Raw genomic sequence first — 20,793 nt, forward strand, 5'->3', positions numbered from 1 at the left:
CTTACTCTCAGGACCTCCTACAGCACCTCTCACTTTTGATCTCTTTTGTTTTGTCTTTTTTTTTTTTCCCCATCGAGCTTCGGTGAGACCAGCTGAAAATGCTTCACTTGGCATTTTCAATGGTGAAAACAAAAACAACCGAACAAAAATAAGGGTTAAGATACATCGATTTTCCAGTGCCTTGGCCGGGGGATGTAGCTGAAAGCTCCAGCGTCTGTCTAGTTTGTCGACGAAGACAGCTCCTAAATCATGAGTGAGTGCCTAAAGTTTCCCATACTTGAATCAGTTCACTCCTACAGTCTTCCTTCTAAGTGCTCCCCCTCAGTATAGGATGCCAGACACTGACAAGTCCAAAAAAAGAGGACTGTGTAAGTAGCAAACTAGAAGGCTAAGCTTCTTCCTTCATAAAAAGCTACCAGAGAAGCGAGAGAATCAGTGATCATTGATTCACACAGTTTTCTCACAGGTTTCCGACCACTGATAATTAGTGAATAACAATCTCAAAGGCACAGGGGTCGCTCAGATGTAATGGGCACGGGGGAAACGCCAGCAATGACCTCTGACTATATCTCTGGTGGGCCGGGGTCGAAGGGTGGGGCGTGCAGGTATCATCTCACAGTGCCAATCTCCCAAGATTTAAGGAGGGCGGTGCCTACGTCCAGGAAGCCGATGGCCTGACGAGTGGGTCTTGAACAGAGAAATCTCTGCAAGCAGGACCACAGGGGAACTGGGCGGAGTTTACATTTAGACCGTGGTGGGTGGAGCCTGCTCTGGGGAAGAGTTCCTTTGCTCGCGTGGGCGGGGACGAAGGGAGAGGCGTGGGCTATATGGGCGGGGCGTAAGAGTTCCGCCTCCGAGGCGTGCGGTAGGCGGAGCCTTCCCCGGAGCCGGCAGCATTGCCTTCGTGGGCGGAGCCTAATGGTCTAAAGAAACCGCCGCTCGCGCGGTCCCGGGTCTCCTCGGCTTTGCACGAGCGTCGCCGCGACCGGGCGTATGGGACAGAGCTTTTCGTGCCTGGACGGCTGCAAAATAGTTGCCATACAATTCACATGTGCATTTCCGCTCCTCACTGTTCTCTGCTCTCCTCCCCGTCCCGGCTCAGCGGCCGTGACTTTTATCACCTCCGCGATACTCACTCGCACCCCTCTCCCCAGAAGCTCCCTTCCTAGTGGCTCCACCAAAACCTTTAGACTCAGGCAACGCGGCCGCACACGAGCCGGTCCATACCGAGGGGGTGGGGACAGGCCGCGCAATGGGCGGGGCGACGCTGCGAAGCGTTAGGGCACGTGGGCCGTATTGGCCAATGGCGTGGCGTCGTTGAGGGCGGAGAGGCGGGGAGAGGGCAGCGTGGGGCCGGCGCGGGGCGTGGCCTGGGGCGGGGGCGTGGCCTGCCGGGAGAGGGGCGGAGAGACGCCGCCGCCGCTGCCGCCGCCGCCGCCGCCGCCGCGGCTGCCGCAGCCTCTGGGAGCCTGGAAAAGGGGAAGCGAGAGCGGAGGAGCGACTCAGTCCCCGGGCGGCGGCTGCAGCGGCGGCGGCGGCGGCCGGGGCGGCGCGACGGCCGGGCCGGGGGCGCTTCTGCTGCTGCAGCGGCAGTGGCGGCGGGCGGCGGCAGGGGCGGCGGCGGCGGCGGCCCGCACCAGCCATGCCGAATAAAAACAAGAAGGAGAAAGTGAGTCGGGGTGGGGGGCTCCGGGACCGGGGCTGGGGTCCCCGCGTCGGCGGGTAGGGGCGGGGCGGCAGGTCGTCCAGGCTCGCGGGCGGGCCCAGGGCGCTGGCAGGATTGCATGGAGCTGGGGAGGCCGCCCAGGCTCTGAGGTGGCGCTGAGGTGCCGCGGTCGCTCTGGGTGGCGGCGGATGCTCCGTGCAGTGCTCTGCGTGGCGGGGGCTGGGGTGCTGGAGCTTTCGGGACTCGCCCCAGAAACCCTCACTTGTGCGGTTTAAGGGTGGGAGGGGAGAAAGGGATGGGCGGAGAGCACCGGGTTTATCTGTCCCTACCTGGAGTTTTCACCTCCCCCCAACCCCCATCACTGACATGAAGAGAAACGGAATTTGAAGGCTCCTGGTACTGAGAATATACTCAGTATGATGTAGTTTCCTGCTGGCGTATTAAAGCCACCAGAAGGTCTCAGTGATATGTATCTATTTGGAAACTGCATTTGAGCTGATGCTTAGCCGTCCAAATATTGAGAACACTAATTTAATTTTTATTGTTGTCTTTGGTTTTTGTTTTGTTTTTGTGATGATTCCCAGGAACCACCAAAACCGGTGAAAAGTGGAAAAGGTTCAAAAGAAGGACAAGATACAGCAGAAGCAGAGGTAACCGATGTACATACTCGCTGTTTTTTTGTTTTGTTTTGTTTTTTGGGTTTTTTTTTTTTTTTTTTTTTTTTTTTGAGCAGCTTTTGATCTAGGGTCTAACACAGAGGGTAATGCAAACCAAAGTCTCCTAAAGTGTGTTTCTGTATAAGACTTTATGAAGTCTTTTCACATAAGTCATTTATTTTCTTCCACTTATTAAAGTGTGCACAGTGAAGCTGACATTTTAGAAACAGTTTTGTGGCTTCTGATGTACCTCAGTGAACTGGTCTCTAGCTTTAGGGCCCCCCCCCCCTTCCTTTTTCTGTTTCTCTGGGGCTCTCTTAGTGACTCTTCCACGTCCTTACTTTCCTTGCTGCAGCCTCTTGAGCTGGTGTCCTGGGCAAGCTTCTCTCTTCTGTTGATGTCTGGTCCTTTTTAACTAAGAAGTGTGGATGTGTTCTGATAGCTCTAAGTTGGGCACTTTTTTACAGTCTTCTATTTCCTTTCCCTCCAGCTGCCCCATCTTCATTGGTGAATTCTGACTTTTCTTGCTTCCTGGCTTTGGCTTATTTCAAAGATATCTGGGATAACCCCTTGGGTCATTCAGTGGAATCTGCAGATCCTTAATAGAGCTGTGTCCTTGGGGATTTGCAGGGCAGCCACTTTTTTTTTTTTTTTTTTGGATTTGTTTTGTATTCATTGTCTTGGAACTAGAGTGCCCAAGCCATGAGGCTCAGGTTCTAATTTAAGGGCACTTAGAAGCTGCTCCTTAAATCTTCCTTCTCCACAGCTGTATCTTTGAGATCTTAACCACAGACATTTTTAATTTGTGGACGTTAGGCTTCCTCTTCCTGAAAGCCACCTTAGAATGAGTTAAAAATCTTCCCTGGAGAAATGCAGCAAACTGTCAGTAATCTGCAGGGGTTATTTTAGCTCCAGGTTGTCTTTTTTTTTTTTCCCCCTCATTTGGTGTGTTCTAAGCCTCCCTCCTCAGCAGCAGGTGGTTCATCCCAGCAAATCTGTTGCCCTCCCTAGAGCCGAAAGCAGAAATCCAAAAGGTTCCTGAAATACCAGTAGATCGGATTGTCTGCGCCAGTCTTTGCCTGCCCTTTCTGTACAGCAGATCATGACGTCTTTCCCGTGGCACGCTTGTGTCTGACTGCCTTCCACAGCCAGCCCTTCAGCGAGTTTCACACGACATGTCGTTGCTTTGCGGGGTATATACACCGTGTGCTGTGTTGTCTAGCCACTGGGACTGCTAAAACCCCTCACCGTTGCCTGAAGCTTCCTTGCTCAAACATACCTGTGTCTGTTGGAGGTCACTGAGCAATGTCAGTATGTTTATTTCTCCCTAGCTTAGCAGAAGAGCCTTGCTCCAGGATAGGGTAGATAATCGGGTTAGGTTTGAACCCCCTAAAACCCATCCAAGTTGAAAGACGTCGATACCACCTCGTGTAGAGTGTCTGTGAACTACTCGGGGATTATTACTACTCTCAGCTGTATAGGGCTCCAGAGTGTGGCCTGCAGTGTCTGGGACGATACCCCAGTTGTCTCTCTGTATCTTTTCTAGTGCTACTGTCTAAGGGCCGGAGACACAGAGCTTGAAATGACCACTGGAAAACACTGAGAAGTTGGGCACTCCACCCCTTTCTCAGAAAGATGTTAGAGGCAACGTGGCATGCTAAGCTTTGACCCTTGACAGATCACTGTTGAGATTATTTTCGCAGGAATACAGAAGGCTGTATAGCTCCTGTGACCTCTGAGTTACCCTTACTTTCTGATCACTGTCTCCTCCCCTCAGCCTTCAGCTCTGTTCTTCCGTGCTAGTCCCGCCCACTTAGCAAGTGTGATTGACTCAACAAGTGAATTAAGTCATGGCTGCTCAGGTTTCTCTCCTCCCATTACTCTGACTTTGAATGTTTTAACCTGAACAGTGTAAATGGGTTTGATATCCCATGACTGCTTATTGAGCCCCTCCCGTGAAGGCAGCCCAGAGCCCAGACAGTTTCCATGCCCCAGCTTTGTAGCCTGGAGAGCCAAAGATGGCAGGTGAGCAGCCATGGATGAGCTGCTAAAAGGCTTGGGGAGTAATCCCAGTGAGATAAAAGTTAGCCTGGGATTGACCTATCATACCACTGTCCAGGACACGGAGAGTCCTTACGATGGACATTTGGCTGGCCTCATGAGAGACAAGGCATCAAGTGGTTTACATCGAAGAACACTTTCTGGCTAGCACGTGGGCTTTTTAAATAGGAAGGAAAAGTACTGGCCTGGAAGACAGCCTGAGGCAAGGGAAGGTATTCCAGGCTGGGGGTGAGAGTGAACGGGGATCCCTGCCTGCCAGAAGGGATGCACTCACTCGCCTCCTGAAATGTGTGTCCTCATCTCTAAGACAACTTAGTGAGGTAAAGATGTTGGGGAGCCATTTTAACTGTGTGGGATAGATTGGGCCCTACTTTTCCTAAGGCATTTTGCCCTGTGAGAGATACAGCAGTGTAGACCTGGTAGTGTAGTTGCAGGTTAGAGGTTGTTACTGCTGCTGGGCAGTTCTTGCCTTATTCTAGAAATTTCTTCAGTGACGTCAGTACATTTCTCTTTCCTTTTCTTCTCTGTCAAACAATATGTTAAAGTCCGACTTGTTGCTTAGTCCCATGTGTGCTGAAAATAAACATTTCTGTCCAGTGCCAGAAACAGGTTTGCTTTGTAGTATGTCTTTAACTGACAGGCCACAGCTGACCCACAGGCCGCTTGGAGTTGGAAAACGTGGAGATGGACAGAGAGCAAATTATCCTTTGGATACAGACGAACATGACTAGGCACATTTTTATGAATATTTAAAATCTTAAATTACACTGAGATCTAGACATGTATTTTGCAGGGTCAGGCCACTGGATGGCGTTGCTGTATTGTCTCGTTGTGTTTTAAAATGTGTGTACTTTATCCAAAGTGGACATATTTAAATGTGTTGATGATTTTTATAAAGTGATTTGTTTTGGGCACATTAAAGGTGGTTTGAGTCTTGTTTTCTGTCTGCGTGTTTCGCATGCTGGGCTCGGTTTTGTTTGAAAGTCTTTTCAGCATCTCTTATGTAACATCCGGTGCTTGGAAGGAAGCCGGAGCAGTCTTCCCTCAGACTTGGTCTCTCACGTTGACACTCCTTACCTTTATGAATATTCTGTCCCTTTGCATTTCATTGCCACTACCCACAAGCATCTTGGAGGAAGGGATAGTAAGGCTGAGGCTTGTCAAAGGTCACGTGAAGCTGGGGGCAAAATAGTGTTTTTCTATAAGTTAAATTAAAATTTACAGAAATTATTAATCTAATAACAGCCATTGCATGTGAACACAGGTAAAATGTTTTGTGAAAATATCTTTCAAAATGACTTCAGGGCTTTCTGGTCACTGTCTGTGGAGCTGACATCTTTCTTGAATAAACTGGAAGACAGTGATTTGGAAAGAGCCACATGGTGACTTATCTGACATCCTCTGTGGAAGGGCCAAAGCCTCCATTCACGCATTGGCTGGTTCTTCTCAGACCTTAGGCCCTTACCCAGTGCATATGCTCAGGTGCATAGGAAGATGGTGAAGCCTCAGATGGGAGTTGTTGTGTAATGACTGCTCTGTGTTGGCTGCCTTTGGGCCTCACAAGCACCTAGGTCTCCTGTAAGCTACTTTTCTTCCATCTCCCACGAATCCAAAAGCAAGCTGATAGGTGGGAGACCTGGTGTCTGCGCTGGCCATATGGAGTCAGGTGCTTTGTTAGGGGCCGCTCCCGGGCTCTCTGCTTATCCTTGACCTTACCCACTAAATGCCAGTAGCAGGCACTGCTGAATGTCTCCAGAGGACAGACTCACCCCTGCTGAGCCCTGCACTGAAAAGACACTCTACGGAGTGCACATTTGCCTCCAGAGTGTGTCTGGCATTCTCTCTCTGGTGTGCTTCCATGTTGAACAGCAGTGCTCAGACAAAAGGGAATGGCCCTGTACACTCCTCAAAGGCGCCGGGAACCCAAACAGATTTTATGTAGGTGGTTACAGCTCTCTTACCCATATTGGAAATTAAAACTGAAAAATTTTTAAGTATTCATCAGTTCAGCTAATAATAGCAGTAATACTCATTATAGGTTAACAAAAATAGCATTTGTGTGAAAATAAATTTTTAAAAATTCCCTGAAAAGAGGGGCATTGCAGGGGGCGGGGGGCTGGAGAGATGGTTCAGCGGTTAAGAACACTGACTGCTCTTCCAGAGGTCCTGAGTTCTGTTCCCAGCAACTACATGGTGGCTCACAACCATCTGTGGTGGGATCTGATTTCCTCTTCTGGTGTCTGAAGATGGCGACAGTGTACTCACTCACATTACACAGATAGATTGATTTTTGGGAAAAAGAAGAGGTGCACTGCTTTAGGTTTTTCAGATTTCTTTAGCTGCTTGGCTCTACAGCCAGCCCATTTTGATAGCACACGTATAACTTACAAAAATCTTTATACCTTGAGACTTAAAAGAACTTATTAAGCCACATCTAAGTCACTGTGAAAACAATTTGGCTTCACCAAGTCTCTGGGTAGCAGCTCCAGACATACTTTAAGGACAACCATTTCAGAATACCCTTCTGAGGACTGCTGCCAGTCCTAACAACCCAAGTTCAGTCCCTGGGACCCACACGGTAGAAGAGAATCATTCAGCTCCTGCAGGTTGGCCTCTGATACACATGCATACAAGAATATAAAACAATTTAAAACAGAATACCCTTCGCATCTTTCAAAAAAGTGATGGGAGGCTGTCAAGTTTTCTTAGCACCAACTCAAGTTAATCTATTGAAATCTAACAATAAGTTTGATTATTTTTTCACAATTTATATTTATTTATGTGCATAAGTATTTGTGTACTGCGTGTGCCTAGTGCCCACAGAGGCCAGAAGAAGGTGGCCCAAACAGGAATTCCAGGTGGTTGTGAGCTGCCGTGGGAGTGCTGGGAATCAAACCAGGGTCCTCTAGAAGGATGGCAGGTGCTCTTAACGCGGAGTCATCTGTCCAGTCCAGGGAAGGCTCTCCTTACACCGCATTTCTTCTTTTTCTTTTATTTCTTAACGTGGGTAATAATTTGCTGTTACTCATCTGTGACACAGTGCTCTGAGCCACCATACTGTCCCGTGACTCACCTGCGTTACCGGATGAGTCCTTTGAGGCCAGCTAGTTAACAAGCTCCGTGATCCATCTTTCCACCCTCCATGTGTTAGGCCCGACAGCGGAGAAAACCTTGAGTGGATGGATTTAAAAAGTGCTTAGAAGGTTGGGAACTTTGCCCAGTTGTGGAGTGTGTGCCTAGGGAGTGCAAAGGCCCTGCGGTCAGTCCTCCGCACTTAATAAATAGTGCCGGAAAGAGGAGAGCTTCGGGTCAGGCTGCTTACCCTTCCTTTACTGTAAGTTGCAAATAACCTTTAATTATTATTTGTTTTATTATTTTCTGAGCCCTGAAGGAATTTCAGTGCAGAGCCTTCATTCAATATTATTGATCTTAAGTAAACGATGTCATGCTGGCTCAGATGATGCGGCAGTTAGGACTTTTCCTTTTGTTTATATCTGAGACAGGCTCTTACCATGTAGCCCAGGCTATCCCCTTACATCGGCTACACAAATGCTAAGATGATAGGCATGTGCCACCACCCCTGGGACACAGGACTTCCTCTGCTGTTTTATGAAAGTTTTAAGTAATAGTTTTTTTTTTTTTTTTTTTTTTAGTTAAAAAGAATAATTGTCTTCTAGATCTTACTAAAGAAGGTCAGTGGTAAATGTACCTATCTATCTGGTCTGTTTTTATTTAAAGCATTTTAGAACAGAATTTTTCCACTGAAGGGTGGCTTACATTCCTAATTACATTCATTTGGGGACTGCTTCTTGGTAGAATATATATATATATATATATATATATATATATATATATATATATATATATATATATATATATATATACATACATACATACATACATATATATATATACGTATGTATATATATTTTTTAACTGTATTTTGCAAGGTAGTCATAGATGATAGGTGGATGGATGGACAGACAAACGGATGGATGGGTTTCTGGCCTGGACATCTTTGGCCCTGTGTGAGCGAGCTTGGTGCTGAGGATTGGGGAGGATAGAGACTAATGCAGCCCTGAGCTGTTGAGAACTTAAGCATCGGCTCTGCGTTATGACGTGTGCTCCTGTTACCTGTGCACAGTCCGTGTGCTTGGGAGTCTCTTGCCAATTCCCCTTAGCTGGTGTTGAACGGAGGTGCCTAGGTAGGGCCCAAATCTTAGAAAGAGCCAGCCACTGCTTTGGGTGAGGACACCAGGTGCTTTTAGCACCTAAGCAGACAGGAGCAGGTCTGTGAGACAGGCGGGGGAGGAGATGAGAGAAGTAACCTAAACGCGGAGGCTGCAGGGGAGCACGGGCCTGTGGTCAACCTCAGGACCGAGCAGAAGTTTCCCTGCCCTTGTAAAGGAGCTGGCTGGCCACCAGCTAACTGCCCAGCCACTGGCATGGCTCACAGGATGTATTCTTGAGGCACAGGACAACTGCCCTGAAAGTTTCAGTGATGCAGAGAGCCCACAGTGTTTCCCAGTTGGTGGGGGTACCCGGGGCCAGGCTGCGAGCAGTTGTGAGCAGGTTCAAGAGCAGTGAGAAGCGCTGCTTCCCAGCCCACAGCATCCGAGTCTCTCCACATGGGGGAATCAGAGAACAAGCCTAGAATGTCAGCTCCAGGGAGGGAGTAAGTACCGTCACTCAGGATGCACAGAACTGTCCTTGATCTTTTTGTGGAAAAACAACACTGACAGATGAGGCCCCCACACTGAGCCCATAGGCATTGGTATAGTAATGAATGTCCAGGGAGGAGCTCAGGGAGGAGGAGCTCAGGGAGGAGGAGCTCAGGGAGGAGCTCAGAGGTTGGCCACATCAAGCAATTTCATTTCATCTAAATGTAATAAAAATTAAACTTAAAGTCAAGTTCCTTGGGTTAGCTGCATTTCAAGTGTGCAGTAGCCCTGTGCGGCTGGAAGCTGCCAGAGTAGAATATATGCAGTGTGAGAGAGCCCTGTGAGGGAGAGCCGACACGTAACCAGACAGTATCGTATGCGACCGCTTCTAACATGAGTGAATGCGTTGTAATTTAGTTTCATAGTTCTCTTTAATAATATAGATTACCAAGTTTCAGATGAAGAATTTCAGTGGTTAAAAAAAAGAGAGAGAGCAATGAGCAAGAGAAGAGAATAGCCAAACTCAGAGAAAAGAAGATGCAAGGGAGAGTACCTAGGTGAGGTGGGAATGCGCTGCGTTTACCTCTTGGTCTGTGACAGGCCTCCCCCAGTTCTACACAGTGGAACACTCCATTTTCTTAGGTGAGGGACCTTGAGAGAGCCAAAAGAAGGCACATGGCGTCACAGTTATTCTTGCAGATAGCGTCTTATATGTCTACATTTTCATAGGTCGGAACACCCATGTTTAAATGTAGTATGAAGGCTGGGATGTTGTCAGTGTAGAGTGCCTGTGTGCCTACTGTGATCAGATCCTGGGTTTGCCTGTCAGCTCTGGAAAAAGTATCTCTTTTTATTAAAATAGTACAGAAATGTATCCTCGCTACACGCACAGCTTGCTTTAGGTTGTCGGGGACGTCTTGTCAGGGATTTGACATTCAGGTGGGACCCTCATACCAAGGGCGATAGGCATCTGGGGCATTTGGAGCAGGAGAGTAAGGGCAGATGACTGGAGAGCAGGTTTGCAGAGTAGGAAAAGGTGGCTCCGCACAGCATGGGGAGTGACAGATTCCAGATCCCCACCTCTGCAGGCCCTGGAGCCAGGTCACATCCCCTCCTCTTAGCCTCCCCAGCTGAAGCTGCTTCTGTGGAGAACTCTTCACAGAGACACCTATGGCGCATGATCCTCAGTATTCTTGCTACTAAAGGCCACAGCTCTGTGATCCCTTTCCTATCATGGGGCCTGGAAGATTTGCTCAAACCTGTGGTCAGCACTGATCAGAAAATCCTTCTTTCTCTCTGTTTCCACCTCTCAGCAGGAAGTGTTGGCCTAGAAAAATCAACTTTGTGTGAAGGGCTAGATATAACTGTCCTAGGCTTTATGGGCCCAAAGTATTTGGATGGTTTGCCACAGCCACCTGCTGTGCTGTTGTAGGAGAGAGCAGCCTTGGACCACGTGAGCAAACTGGTGCTACCTTCTGATAAAACTGCCTCTCACAGAGTGGGTGGAGGCGAGGGTAGTGCGGCCCTGACACATGGCTTTCCGGCCCTGGTCCAGGGTGCATCCAGTGCACTGGCCACTCAGAGAAAGTGGTGAATGGTTGGTCACGTCAGCAGCCTTGGTCCCCCATCTGAAACCAGCCCTGGTTAGCTCACGGCAAGGGGCATCCTTCGATTCCGTTCACCATCGTGAAACCCTTGTGATCCCAGTGGCTTGGCCCTGCTGTATGTCACAATAGGCGTCTTACGTGTAGCTGTGAATGTTGAGAGCATCAGAGTTTGAATGAAGGAAAAGTGCTCAGTGTAGTAATGTGTGTTCAGTGTAGTAATCCCTTACATGGTAAGACGCCTAGGCGTGAGGCTTTGTCACCAAGCCAGTTGCTTATTTTGAATGAATAATTTTAAAGTACAGAGACTCACAAGCACCCATGTCTTTGTTGCCCAGGATTCTTTCACTCCACAGTTAGGAGGAGGCTGCTGTGGGGAATAGAAGTGACAGTTGGACCTTGGATGAGACATCGCCTGTTAGGAACTCCTCACCCTTTCTTGATATCTGTATTGTTCCTCTATAGTGCCTGTGCCACCATGCCCAGTAGCTGCTGGGAAGACTTGGAGAGTGGCCATTTGCCCTGGACTCACTGTGGTAATAGCAGAAGTCAGCAGGGGCCTGCCTGGGTGAATCATTGCTCCTGCTCCTCATGGCGACTGGTAGTTCTTTCTACTCTCCCTCCTCTCAAGAACTTGCCCTTGAAGGATCCAGAATCCAAGTGTATGGGCCCTGAAAAAGCCAGAAAGATAGCTGCTCTGGGTCTCAGGACACCTTCGGTCATCCTGAAGCTCCCCGAGGTTCCCCAGAGATGCAGGTAGTGGGGCCGTAGTTTGCACTCAGAACTCTCAAGGGGAAAGTCATCTATCTTGATTTGGATTTGATAAGCAACACTGTGTTAGAGACTAGTATGTCAGATGCAAGAAGCCTAAGGGAAATCTTGGGTCTCCTACGTGGCTGAGCAATTAGACCAAAGTACACCTGCCACGGTCTCCAGTCCAGGACAGCGGCCAAAGGGAAGAACCAAGTCAGAACTTCCCCAAGCCAGGCAGCAAGCAGCACACACTCCTAGACAAGGGTCACCTTTAAGACTTGTCTCACTTTTACTTCATGAGCGAGCTCCTGAGCTTCAGCCCCTGCTGCTTCTCACTGTCTAGCCCGTGTCCGTGATAGGCTGTGTGGGGCTCCCCACACCATGGGTGTTTGTAGTAGCAGACCCAGAAGAGACAAGGATGCCAGAAGGCAGAGACGCTTCACCACCACCTTCTTCCAGAGTGTTCCCCCAGCAGCCACTAACCTGCTCTCAGTGGATCCACCCTGGCTTCACATCCACGGCATTCCTCTCCTGCCTGGATCACACTGCATCCTAACTAAGGCTGCAACATGAGTTCCTGCATTAGCTGAGGATGCCCACTGGCTTCCACCTTCTGGCTGTCATGGACAGGACTTCTGCGGCCATGTGTGAGCAGGCGTTTCTCTGTGTGCTCGCTTGAGTCCTTGTGGATTGCTGGGTCACATGGTGATTGTGCAGTTCACTTAGAGGAATTCCAGCCCCTCCCAAAGACCCAGCACACATATACATACATACATACATACATACATACATACACACACACATACATACACACATACATACACATACACACACATACATACATACACACATACACACATATATACATACACACATACATACACACACATACACACATACATACATATACACACATATATACATACACACACACACACATACATATACACACATATATACATACACACACACACATACACATACATACAGGCTTTGCTAGCTTCCATTTGTTCAGACCTACTGCCTATGCTGGTGCTGGTAGCTGGTGAGGCAAAAGTATAGCCTTCCTCTAGTTTTGGGGAGAAGTTTTTGTACTTTGGCTACTAGTAGACTGTCACCGCTACTAGTAGACTGTCACCAGGTATGTCATTCACAAGTGTTTTGTGTTTATCAGATGCCTTTTACTTTTTTATATAATGCTTTTTATATATTTTTAAGTAAATCCAGCTTATCTGGTTTGGTTGCTGCTGTCAGATCCAAGGCAGTGAGATTTCTCTTTGTGCTTCTGAGAGTTTTATGGCTTTTCCTATTGTATTTTGGTCTTCGGTACATTTTGAATTTGTTTTTACATATTCTAAGGGCTTAGGACTCCATGGGTCTGCCCATATTTGTCGGAGGGGTAGTCTTGCTCCTTACTTCTGTCTGACCTACCAGATGTCAGTCAAATCACACTATTTTGATTAAAATTGTATCTTAAAAGATGTTAACAGACATGCAAAAATAGCCTGGGTGTGGGGAAACAAACCACTTGGCATTGCGGGAACACAGAGTGAGTGTGTGTGTGTAGGCATGTGCGGTGTGTGCATGCAAGCGGTTTCACGGAGGTGGGCATGGGAGTTGAGTGGTGAGTCTGCAAGTAGAGCGGAAGCAGGTGAGAGCAAGATACTCCGAGGCCCAGTGTCTGTGTAGATAGCTGATTCTCCAAGGGAAGCACCTAAGAGTGCCGAGGGTGTGGCAGCCTCGCTGCAGGAGTGAGGAGGTGCAGAAAAGCTTTGGTGAGGGGCGGAAGTGGGAATGGAGACAAGGCATTCCACACACAGGGAGCAGGCACTCACACCACATCCCGTTTGGGGCAGTTGAGAATCTAAGAGTAGCCTGGCGTGCCTGAAGTAGGGGCTGTGTATTGGGACTAAGGTTCAGGAAGGTTCTGGTCGCAGAATACAGAGAGGGGAGAGAAGGGTGTTATACTGTACTCTCATGTAGAAGTACTGGGATTAAACCAGAGAGATATTTCAGTCTTCTGTTATGAATCATTTTCATATACCCAGGAACGGAGGGGAAAGTTTGGTGACTCTCTGAGTCCTGTCACCTGGCTGTAACATCACCAGAGTGCTGACAGACGCTTCATCTGGCGCCCTCCTTCCTCTCCTCAGATCGTTCTGAAGCCAGCCGGAGCCCAATGCGTGTTTTGCGATAAGAACCCTCTGTACTGGCACACATAAACAGAACATGTTAGCAGGGCTTGGGCCCTTGCTCACAGTATGTGCATACAGTGACTGCGCAGATGACATCCTGCTTCCTCTCCTCCGCTGGTGACCAGTCTCCTCCACTCAGGGCCACGCGTGACGGAGTGCAGGCTTCTCTGTGTCTGCCTTAGCCCCCAGTGCCCTCCTTGTTGCTGTACATGGTGGTATCTTATTTATTTATGGCTGAATAAAACTCCAGTGTGCGTCTGTTGCTGAGCACCTGGGCAGATCCTGGGTCGTCTCTGCAGGAAACCTGGGTGTGCGGGTACCTGTGCAGTGCTGGTTTGACTTCCTTTGGATACAAAACCAGAAGTGAGATGTCTGAATCATATGGTAGAGCTATTTTTAGTTCAGCAAGGAACCACAATTTTGTCCCACATAATAGTGCTAACTTACATCCCCACCAGCAGTGTGCAGGTTTCTTTTCCTCCACATCCTCACTAGCTTTGGGTGTTTGTGTGTTGGTGAGTGTGTGTGTATACACATACATGTGTATATTTGTATGTGTATATGGGTATATATGGGTGTATGTATGCGTTCACAGTTCTGAGGTGAAGCAGCAGCTTATAGTTTTGATCAACATTTCTTTGATTATTAATATTATCAGGTATTTTCACATATTTGTTGGCCATTTGTGTTTGTTTTGGTTTTTTTTCATTTTTTTATTGGATATTCTCTGTATTTACATTTCAGATGTTATTCCCTTTCCCCAGTCTCCCCAGTTTCCCCTTCCCATTGTCTCCATAAAGGTGCTCCCTCTCCCAGCCTCAGCACCTTGGCGTTCCCCTATACTGGGAAAACGCTCTCCTCCCATTGATGCCAGACGATGCTATCCTCTGCTGCATGTGCACCTGGGGCCATGGGTCTCCATGTAAACTCATTGGTTGGTGTTTTAGTCCCTGGGAGCTGTGTTGGGTTTGGTTAGCTGATCATTTTGTTCCTCCCATGGGGTTGCAGACCCTTTCAGCTCCTTCAGTCCTTTCTCTAGCTCTTTCATTGGGGTCCTTGTGTTCAGCCCGATGTTTAGCTGCAAGCATCCTCCTCTGTATCAGGATGGCTCTGGCAGAGCCTCTGAGGAAGCATTCATATCAGGTTCCTTCCAGTAAGCACTACTTGGCATCAGCAATAGTGCTTGGGTTTGGTGACTGCATATGCGCTGGATCCCCAGGTAAGGCAGTCTCTGAATAATCCTTTTTTTCAGTCCCTGCTCCTCTATTTGTCCCTCTATTTCCTCCCACAAGCGTTTTGTTCTCCCTTCTAAGAAGGGCTGAGGCATCCACCTTCGGGCCTTCCCTTTCTTTGAGCTTCATAAGTTCTGTGAATTGTTTCTTGGGTATGCTAAGCTTTTTGGGCTAGTATCTGCTTCTCAGTGAGAACATACCATGAGTGTTCTTTTGTGACTGAGTTACCTCACTCAGGATGATAGCTTCAAGTTCCATCCATTTGCCTAGGAATTTCATGAAGTCATTGTTGATAGCTGAGTAGTACAGCTATTTGTGTTTTAAGGTGAGTCTGTTCAGATCACTTGCCCATTCTTAATTGGATTGTCTGCTTTTGATTTTGTATTCCCTGTGATTCTGGACATTAGCCTTCTATCAGATGACTACCTGGCAGACATATCCTCTCTTTCTATGGGTTATCTCTTCCATGTGTTGATTGTTTCCTTCACTGTGTAGAACCTCTATTCGATGCAATCCTATTTGCCAGTTTTTGCTTGTCTCCTGTGGCTGGAGAACCAAACAGCCGACAGTACCCCCTGAAATTGAGCAGGTCGCTAGCTTCGGTCTAGGGGAGGCTAAGCTCCTGGCTATATTTGGTTGTTACTGCACCCTGCTTTCTCCTCCTGCGAGCTCTTCCCCACCCCCCTTATAATTTATCTATTAGTTAAATCTAATTAGTCACATATTTTTTGAAAGATGTGATTCTCAACCAAAGGTGATTTTACCCTGTTACCCTACTCCGGGGACATTCAGTAATTCTGGTGACATTCTTGTTTCAGTTCAAGACAGGACTCCTTGCTTCAGGTGGGCAAGGCCAGGGTGCAGTAAAGTTCCTACAGCACAGCCCCAACAACAAAGCTTTCCTGCCTGCCTCTTGTGCTGCAGTGGCAACCCTTTGCGACCACGCCCCTCTGGGGGCCACACCCCACTCCTGCTGTCTGCTCTGCTGATTTCAGCCCTGTTTGTTAACTGGGTCCCTTTCCAGTTTGTCTCCAAGGGGCTGGTGATTAGACTAGAAATTTGACCGGTTTCAGGCTAGCCCTTTTGGGGAAGCAAAAAGTACTTCTCCAACTATGTGTCAGGTGATAATAACTTGTTTCTGGCACTTGCGTGACAGCAGTTTATACAGTCTTCCATACAGCTGTAGAAAGGGAGAGCTTTGGAAGATGCTGGGAGGCAGGATTGCTCAGTGGAGAGTGCAAAGAAGGAGGATCCAGGCAGGTTGGCATCACCCAGAAGTGGGGCATCTGGCCGGGTGTGGCTGAAGTCTAGTTCCACTAGTGTGCGGGACATTTGGTTCGCCCACATCTGAACCTTTCACTTATGGGCCCCAGCGGGAAAGGCCCCGGCTGTGTTCTTCTCAGTGCCCACACAGGGACTGTTAGAGAACTTGCCGGAGAGGAATGGGCTGTCTGGCTGGAGGCTGCAGGGAAATTCTGTGTGGACAGCACTTGTTCCAGGACTGACTCTGAGAGAGAGAGAGGACTTGGCCATTAAGGAGGAACACTCGTCCAGAGTCATTTCTCAGGGCTCCCTGCTTTCTCCTTTCGTGTGGTGACCTTGTGGCCTCCTCCATCTCCTTAGACCTTTTGGCAGACCTCATACTGCTTACCCACATGGTTGGCATCCATGCCTCAACCCATCCTCTCCCACTTGTGCAGCTCCAGGTCCAGACCCAGCTCAGATCTTCTCTCAGCTGTGGCTGCCTCCTGTGGGCCCTGTCCTACCAGCGCCAGGCATATCGGAAGCAGCCTTCCCATACCGGAAGCAGCCGCCCCTGCCTCCTGCACCCTTTCTCCTTACTCTCCAGCCAGATAGCCACATGCTGCAGGTGCTCTTGGTTCCCTGATTCATCCGAGGTCTGGTTTACTTCTCCCAGGCTGCTCAAGACCAACCTCACCCAGCCATGGCTGCTGTGCTGCAGCCGTCGGCATTGCAGCCGTCCATCTGTCCTGGAAGACACCTTCGGGGAGGCCACACTCCCCTTAGCCACTGTGCCCAGCTTCCTTGTTGTCCCCGCCTCTCTCCCCTTGTCTGTCTTCATCAGCAGTGATCACTCCCATGGCTTGAGCAGCTCACTTACTGTTGCCTTCCAGTCTCGCATGGCCAGTCCCGTGCACTTCCCCAGTGTCTGGTGCATGCCTGGCATCAGGACACCGTGAGGAAGGTGACCGAGATTTTGTTTCACGGGCAGGGTAGGACGGATGGCTAATAGCCACAATCACATAATAGCCACAATCACAGACAAACACAAAGCAACAACAAAACAAAAACAAAACAAAACAAAACAAAAAAAAACCCTAACTGCTGAGTCTTATTCTTTTTTAAATTTAATTATATGTATGTATGTATGCATGCATGTATGTATGTATGTCTTCTATTAGCATGTATGCCTGCATGACAGAAGAGGGCATCACACTCCCATTACACATGGTTGTGAGCCTCCATGTGGTTTCTGGGATTTGAACCCAGGCCCTCTGGAAGAGCAGTCTGTGCTCTTCGCCACTGAGCCATCTCTCCAGAAACCCTGAGTCTTATTCTTAGGAAAAGAAAATACGTTGTGGAAGAAGCAGGGAGAGGAAACTGTGGCCTCTTCTTTCTGAATGTAGCAGGATCACCACACAGGCCCTCAGACAGTGCGGTCACATTGAACTTCTTTACAGGCCAGTTGCCATCTTCACCTGTCCCCTCAGCCAGAAGGACAGCGTCCTCTCTCTCCCCAGCCTCTTCTCCACCCCCAGCCCCCGCACCTGCCTTGTCCTCCAGCCCTTGTGGTTTTGCCGACAGTCCGACACTGACTGTTTCCAACACTTAGCCGCTGCTTCCTGCCCAAGCTAGTCTCTGAATTTCTTCTTTACAGTTGAAGCCAAAGCCTTCCCAGGGCTGGAGGCCACAGGCAGAGCGTCCTTTAGAGACAGAGGCCTGCCCCATCACTGCTGCACCTCACCGCTTCACCTCATCTGGAGCTCTCTTCCTTAAGGTCCATTTCTCACCCAGGCTGTTGGCCCACACTCCTCTGGAAGGGCCCTGTGTCTTCTGTCTACCTGTCCCTTTCCGGGTGAACAGCCCACAACCATGCCAAAGCCATGGCAGAGGGTTTAAAATGGAACTGAGCACCTTCAGAAAAGCTCTTCCTGTCTGGCAGCTCCTGAGATTTTCACAAAACCTACAACGTGGCTGGATATAGGTCCTGTCCTCCATAGAAAGATGTGCCCTTACCATTGACAGAGTGTAAGATTGGAGCATTCTGGGCCATGCTGTGCCATGGGACGGTGTGGAGGTGCCATGGGGAGTAAACGGCATGTCAGGTGAGGACCCGGAGGAGCGGCAGGAGGAGACATGGCGGTGGGCCAGGCCTGGAAGCAGACAATAACCACCATGAAACTAGAAGAAACTGTCACACTGGGTAAACACCAAGCAGTGTCCAGATCTTCTGCGTCCTAGTGGGTGAAGGCTCTGAGAGGTCCAGAGGACAGCAGCCTCAGCAGGGTCCAAGGGAGGGGAGCTGATTGATGCTTGGAGTCTACAGAGGTGAGGACAGCCTCATTTCCTCAGACATAGAAAACCTTACCCCAGCTTGTTTCCTGCAGGGTGGCTGGCCAGCCTTTGGGTTTGGTTGAATTCTGTTTTGTGGGTTAACCAGCTCATACCCAGTCTTATCCTTGGTTATGTAAGTGCAGTTTGTTTCCCTGATGGGCATGAAGCAGCCTCGGAGCTGCTCTGGTCGTCTTTCTACTGTTGTTCTTCAAGGTGCTTGTCTGTGAGGTCCCGGATTGGGCCCTGTAGAGCATGGGAAGTGGAGGTTGGAGATGTCTGCAGTGCACACATGAGATCCAGGAACACTGTGGGACTGTCCTCGAGGCCGTGCAGCAAGTCCTAGGGCTTTTACATTTTATCTTTTAAAATTACGTGTGTGGATGTGTGCGTGCTTGTGTATGTACATGTACTTGTGCAAGCGTGAGTGTGGGTGCTCTTGGAGGCCAAAGGCATCGTATCTCCTAGAGCTGGAATTCCAGGCTATGTGACCTGCCCAGTGTGGGTGCTGGAAACCGAACCATGTCCTCTGTACGAGCAGCAAGTTCTTTTAGCTGTGGAACCATCTCTCCAGCTTTGGAAGGAGCAGCTCAGGAAAAGCCAACATAGAATAATAAGTCTTGGGAGGAGGGCTCCATTGAAGAGGTGAGTTATAGGTGGAGCTTTCTCTTTAAACTTTCTTACTCTATTCATTTATTTGTATGGATGGGTGTACGCACATCACAGCGCATACGTGGCATTCAGAGGACAACTTAATAGAAGTCTCTCCTTCCATCATTTGGGTCCCAGGGATTAAACTCGGTGACCAAGCTTGGTGGCAAGTACCTTTACCCACTGATCACTCTCACCAGCCCATGGGCAAGCTTGTTTGTCTGGTGTTTGTGCCAGATGTAAGAATGAGAGGTCCTTTATTAATTGTCTGTCACAATAATAAATGCCAAGCATAGCTTCTTTTAAAGGAAAATGTTATTTAGCTCACAGCTCTAGAGGTGACTCGGTTCTGGTGAGGACAGAAAGGCAGGTGGCAATGGTGGGTCTGTGTGAAACTTAACCACCTTTCAGTCCAGGAACAGAAAGAGTCCCAGCTCTTAAAGGTTCACACCACTTCCCTTCCAGCACCCTAGGGACCAAGATCAGACCATACCAGCCATTGAAATTGGAGAGAAAGCCCAGAGCCTCAGACTGTGTGGGAAGGGCACCAACCCCCACTCTGAGGTCAGATCTCCGGCTGCTGCTCTGGGCGGTCACATTTGGAACAACCTATCCAAGTGTTCCCCAGCATGTTAAAAACAAAGCCGGCCTTTACTGCTTTGCAAACATGCACCCCAAGGGTGACAGCAGATAAGTCTGGGGCTCATGTTGGTGTGGCTGGTCTCCATGGCCCTGTGTGATGATGGGAGGGGGCCAAGGAGGTTTGTATCTTCAGGTTGGAGCCTGTTGGCCTTTCAGTGTGTGCGTGCCGGGGTGAGGATGTGCATGTGCGTACAGATGTACTTGTCTGCACATGTGTGGAGGACAGAGGTTGACGGAGTGTGTTTTCCTCCACTGTTACTTTCTACCCATCCCAGCCCCACTGACGGCCATTTGAAAGAACATCTGTACAGACACACATTCCACTGTTTGGGGCAGAGAGGGTGCAGTGAGCATGGCGTGTCCATCTTGCCTTCACTGGTGTCACTGTTCCTTCCTTCAGTCTCCCCTGCTGGCAGGAGTAGCTCACTGGTCATGATGTAGCCGGCCACAAGGAAGTCGTCTAGCCCTGACAACTATCGTATCATCAGAGATGTGCCTGCTAGTTGGGGGCTCATGGTTTACGCAAAGAAAAGCCAGGATGAACAGTTCCTAGGCTCGGGGAAGGCACCTGTATACAGCAGACAGAATAGTGAACCTGTGAGAACCTGCTGTCACAGGAGGTACTCTCTCACCGTTGTCTCTGTTCAGAGGTTGTAGGAGCATGTACTCTCACATCTTATAGTTCCGGAGGGCAGAGACTGGAATCAGGACCCCAGGGAAGGCCCAGAGTGGTGTTTCTTTGCTCATAGCATCCCCACCCCCGCCCTCTGTCTCTAAACCACAGTGAGCTTCATATCTCCCTGACTCTGGACTTGAGGTTTCGTTATCTCTTTACCTTCCGAATTCCACCATTCTCCTTCCCTCATGAGGAGTGCCCCACTGACCCTGGCCATCTCCACAGCAAGGGTCCTTCCCTCTGCAGACACTGAATCTCCACAGCGAGGGTCCTTCCCGCTGCAGACACTGGCCGTCTCCACAGCGAGGGTCCTTCCCTCTGCAGATGCTGGATCTCCACAGCGAGGGTCCTTCCCTCTGCAGACACTGAATCTCCACAGTGACGGTCCTTCCCTCTGCAGACACTGAATCTCCACAGCGAGGG

General features: G+C 49.2%; 1 protein-coding gene across 3 annotated transcripts in view; it reads left to right on the forward strand.

The window, feature by feature from the left end:
- Positions 1-1,435: 1,435 nt before the first annotated feature.
- PPP2R5C (protein phosphatase 2 regulatory subunit B'gamma) overlaps positions 1,436-20,793 on the forward strand; it is a 134,322-nt gene continuing 114,964 nt past the window's right edge. For all 3 annotated transcript variants that reach the window (XM_080931348.1, XM_080931350.1, XM_080931349.1), the window contains exons 1-2: positions 1,436-1,669; positions 2,251-2,316. In XM_080931348.1, the coding sequence (XP_080787474.1) occupies positions 1,643-1,669; positions 2,251-2,316 (93 nt within the window). In that variant the 5' untranslated portion in view covers positions 1,436-1,642. The remainder of the gene's footprint in view (positions 1,670-2,250; positions 2,317-20,793) is intronic.

Source organism: Micromys minutus (genome assembly GCF_963924665.1).
Source record: "Micromys minutus genome assembly, chromosome: 1".
Lineage (NCBI taxonomy): Eukaryota > Metazoa > Chordata > Mammalia > Rodentia > Muridae > Micromys > Micromys minutus.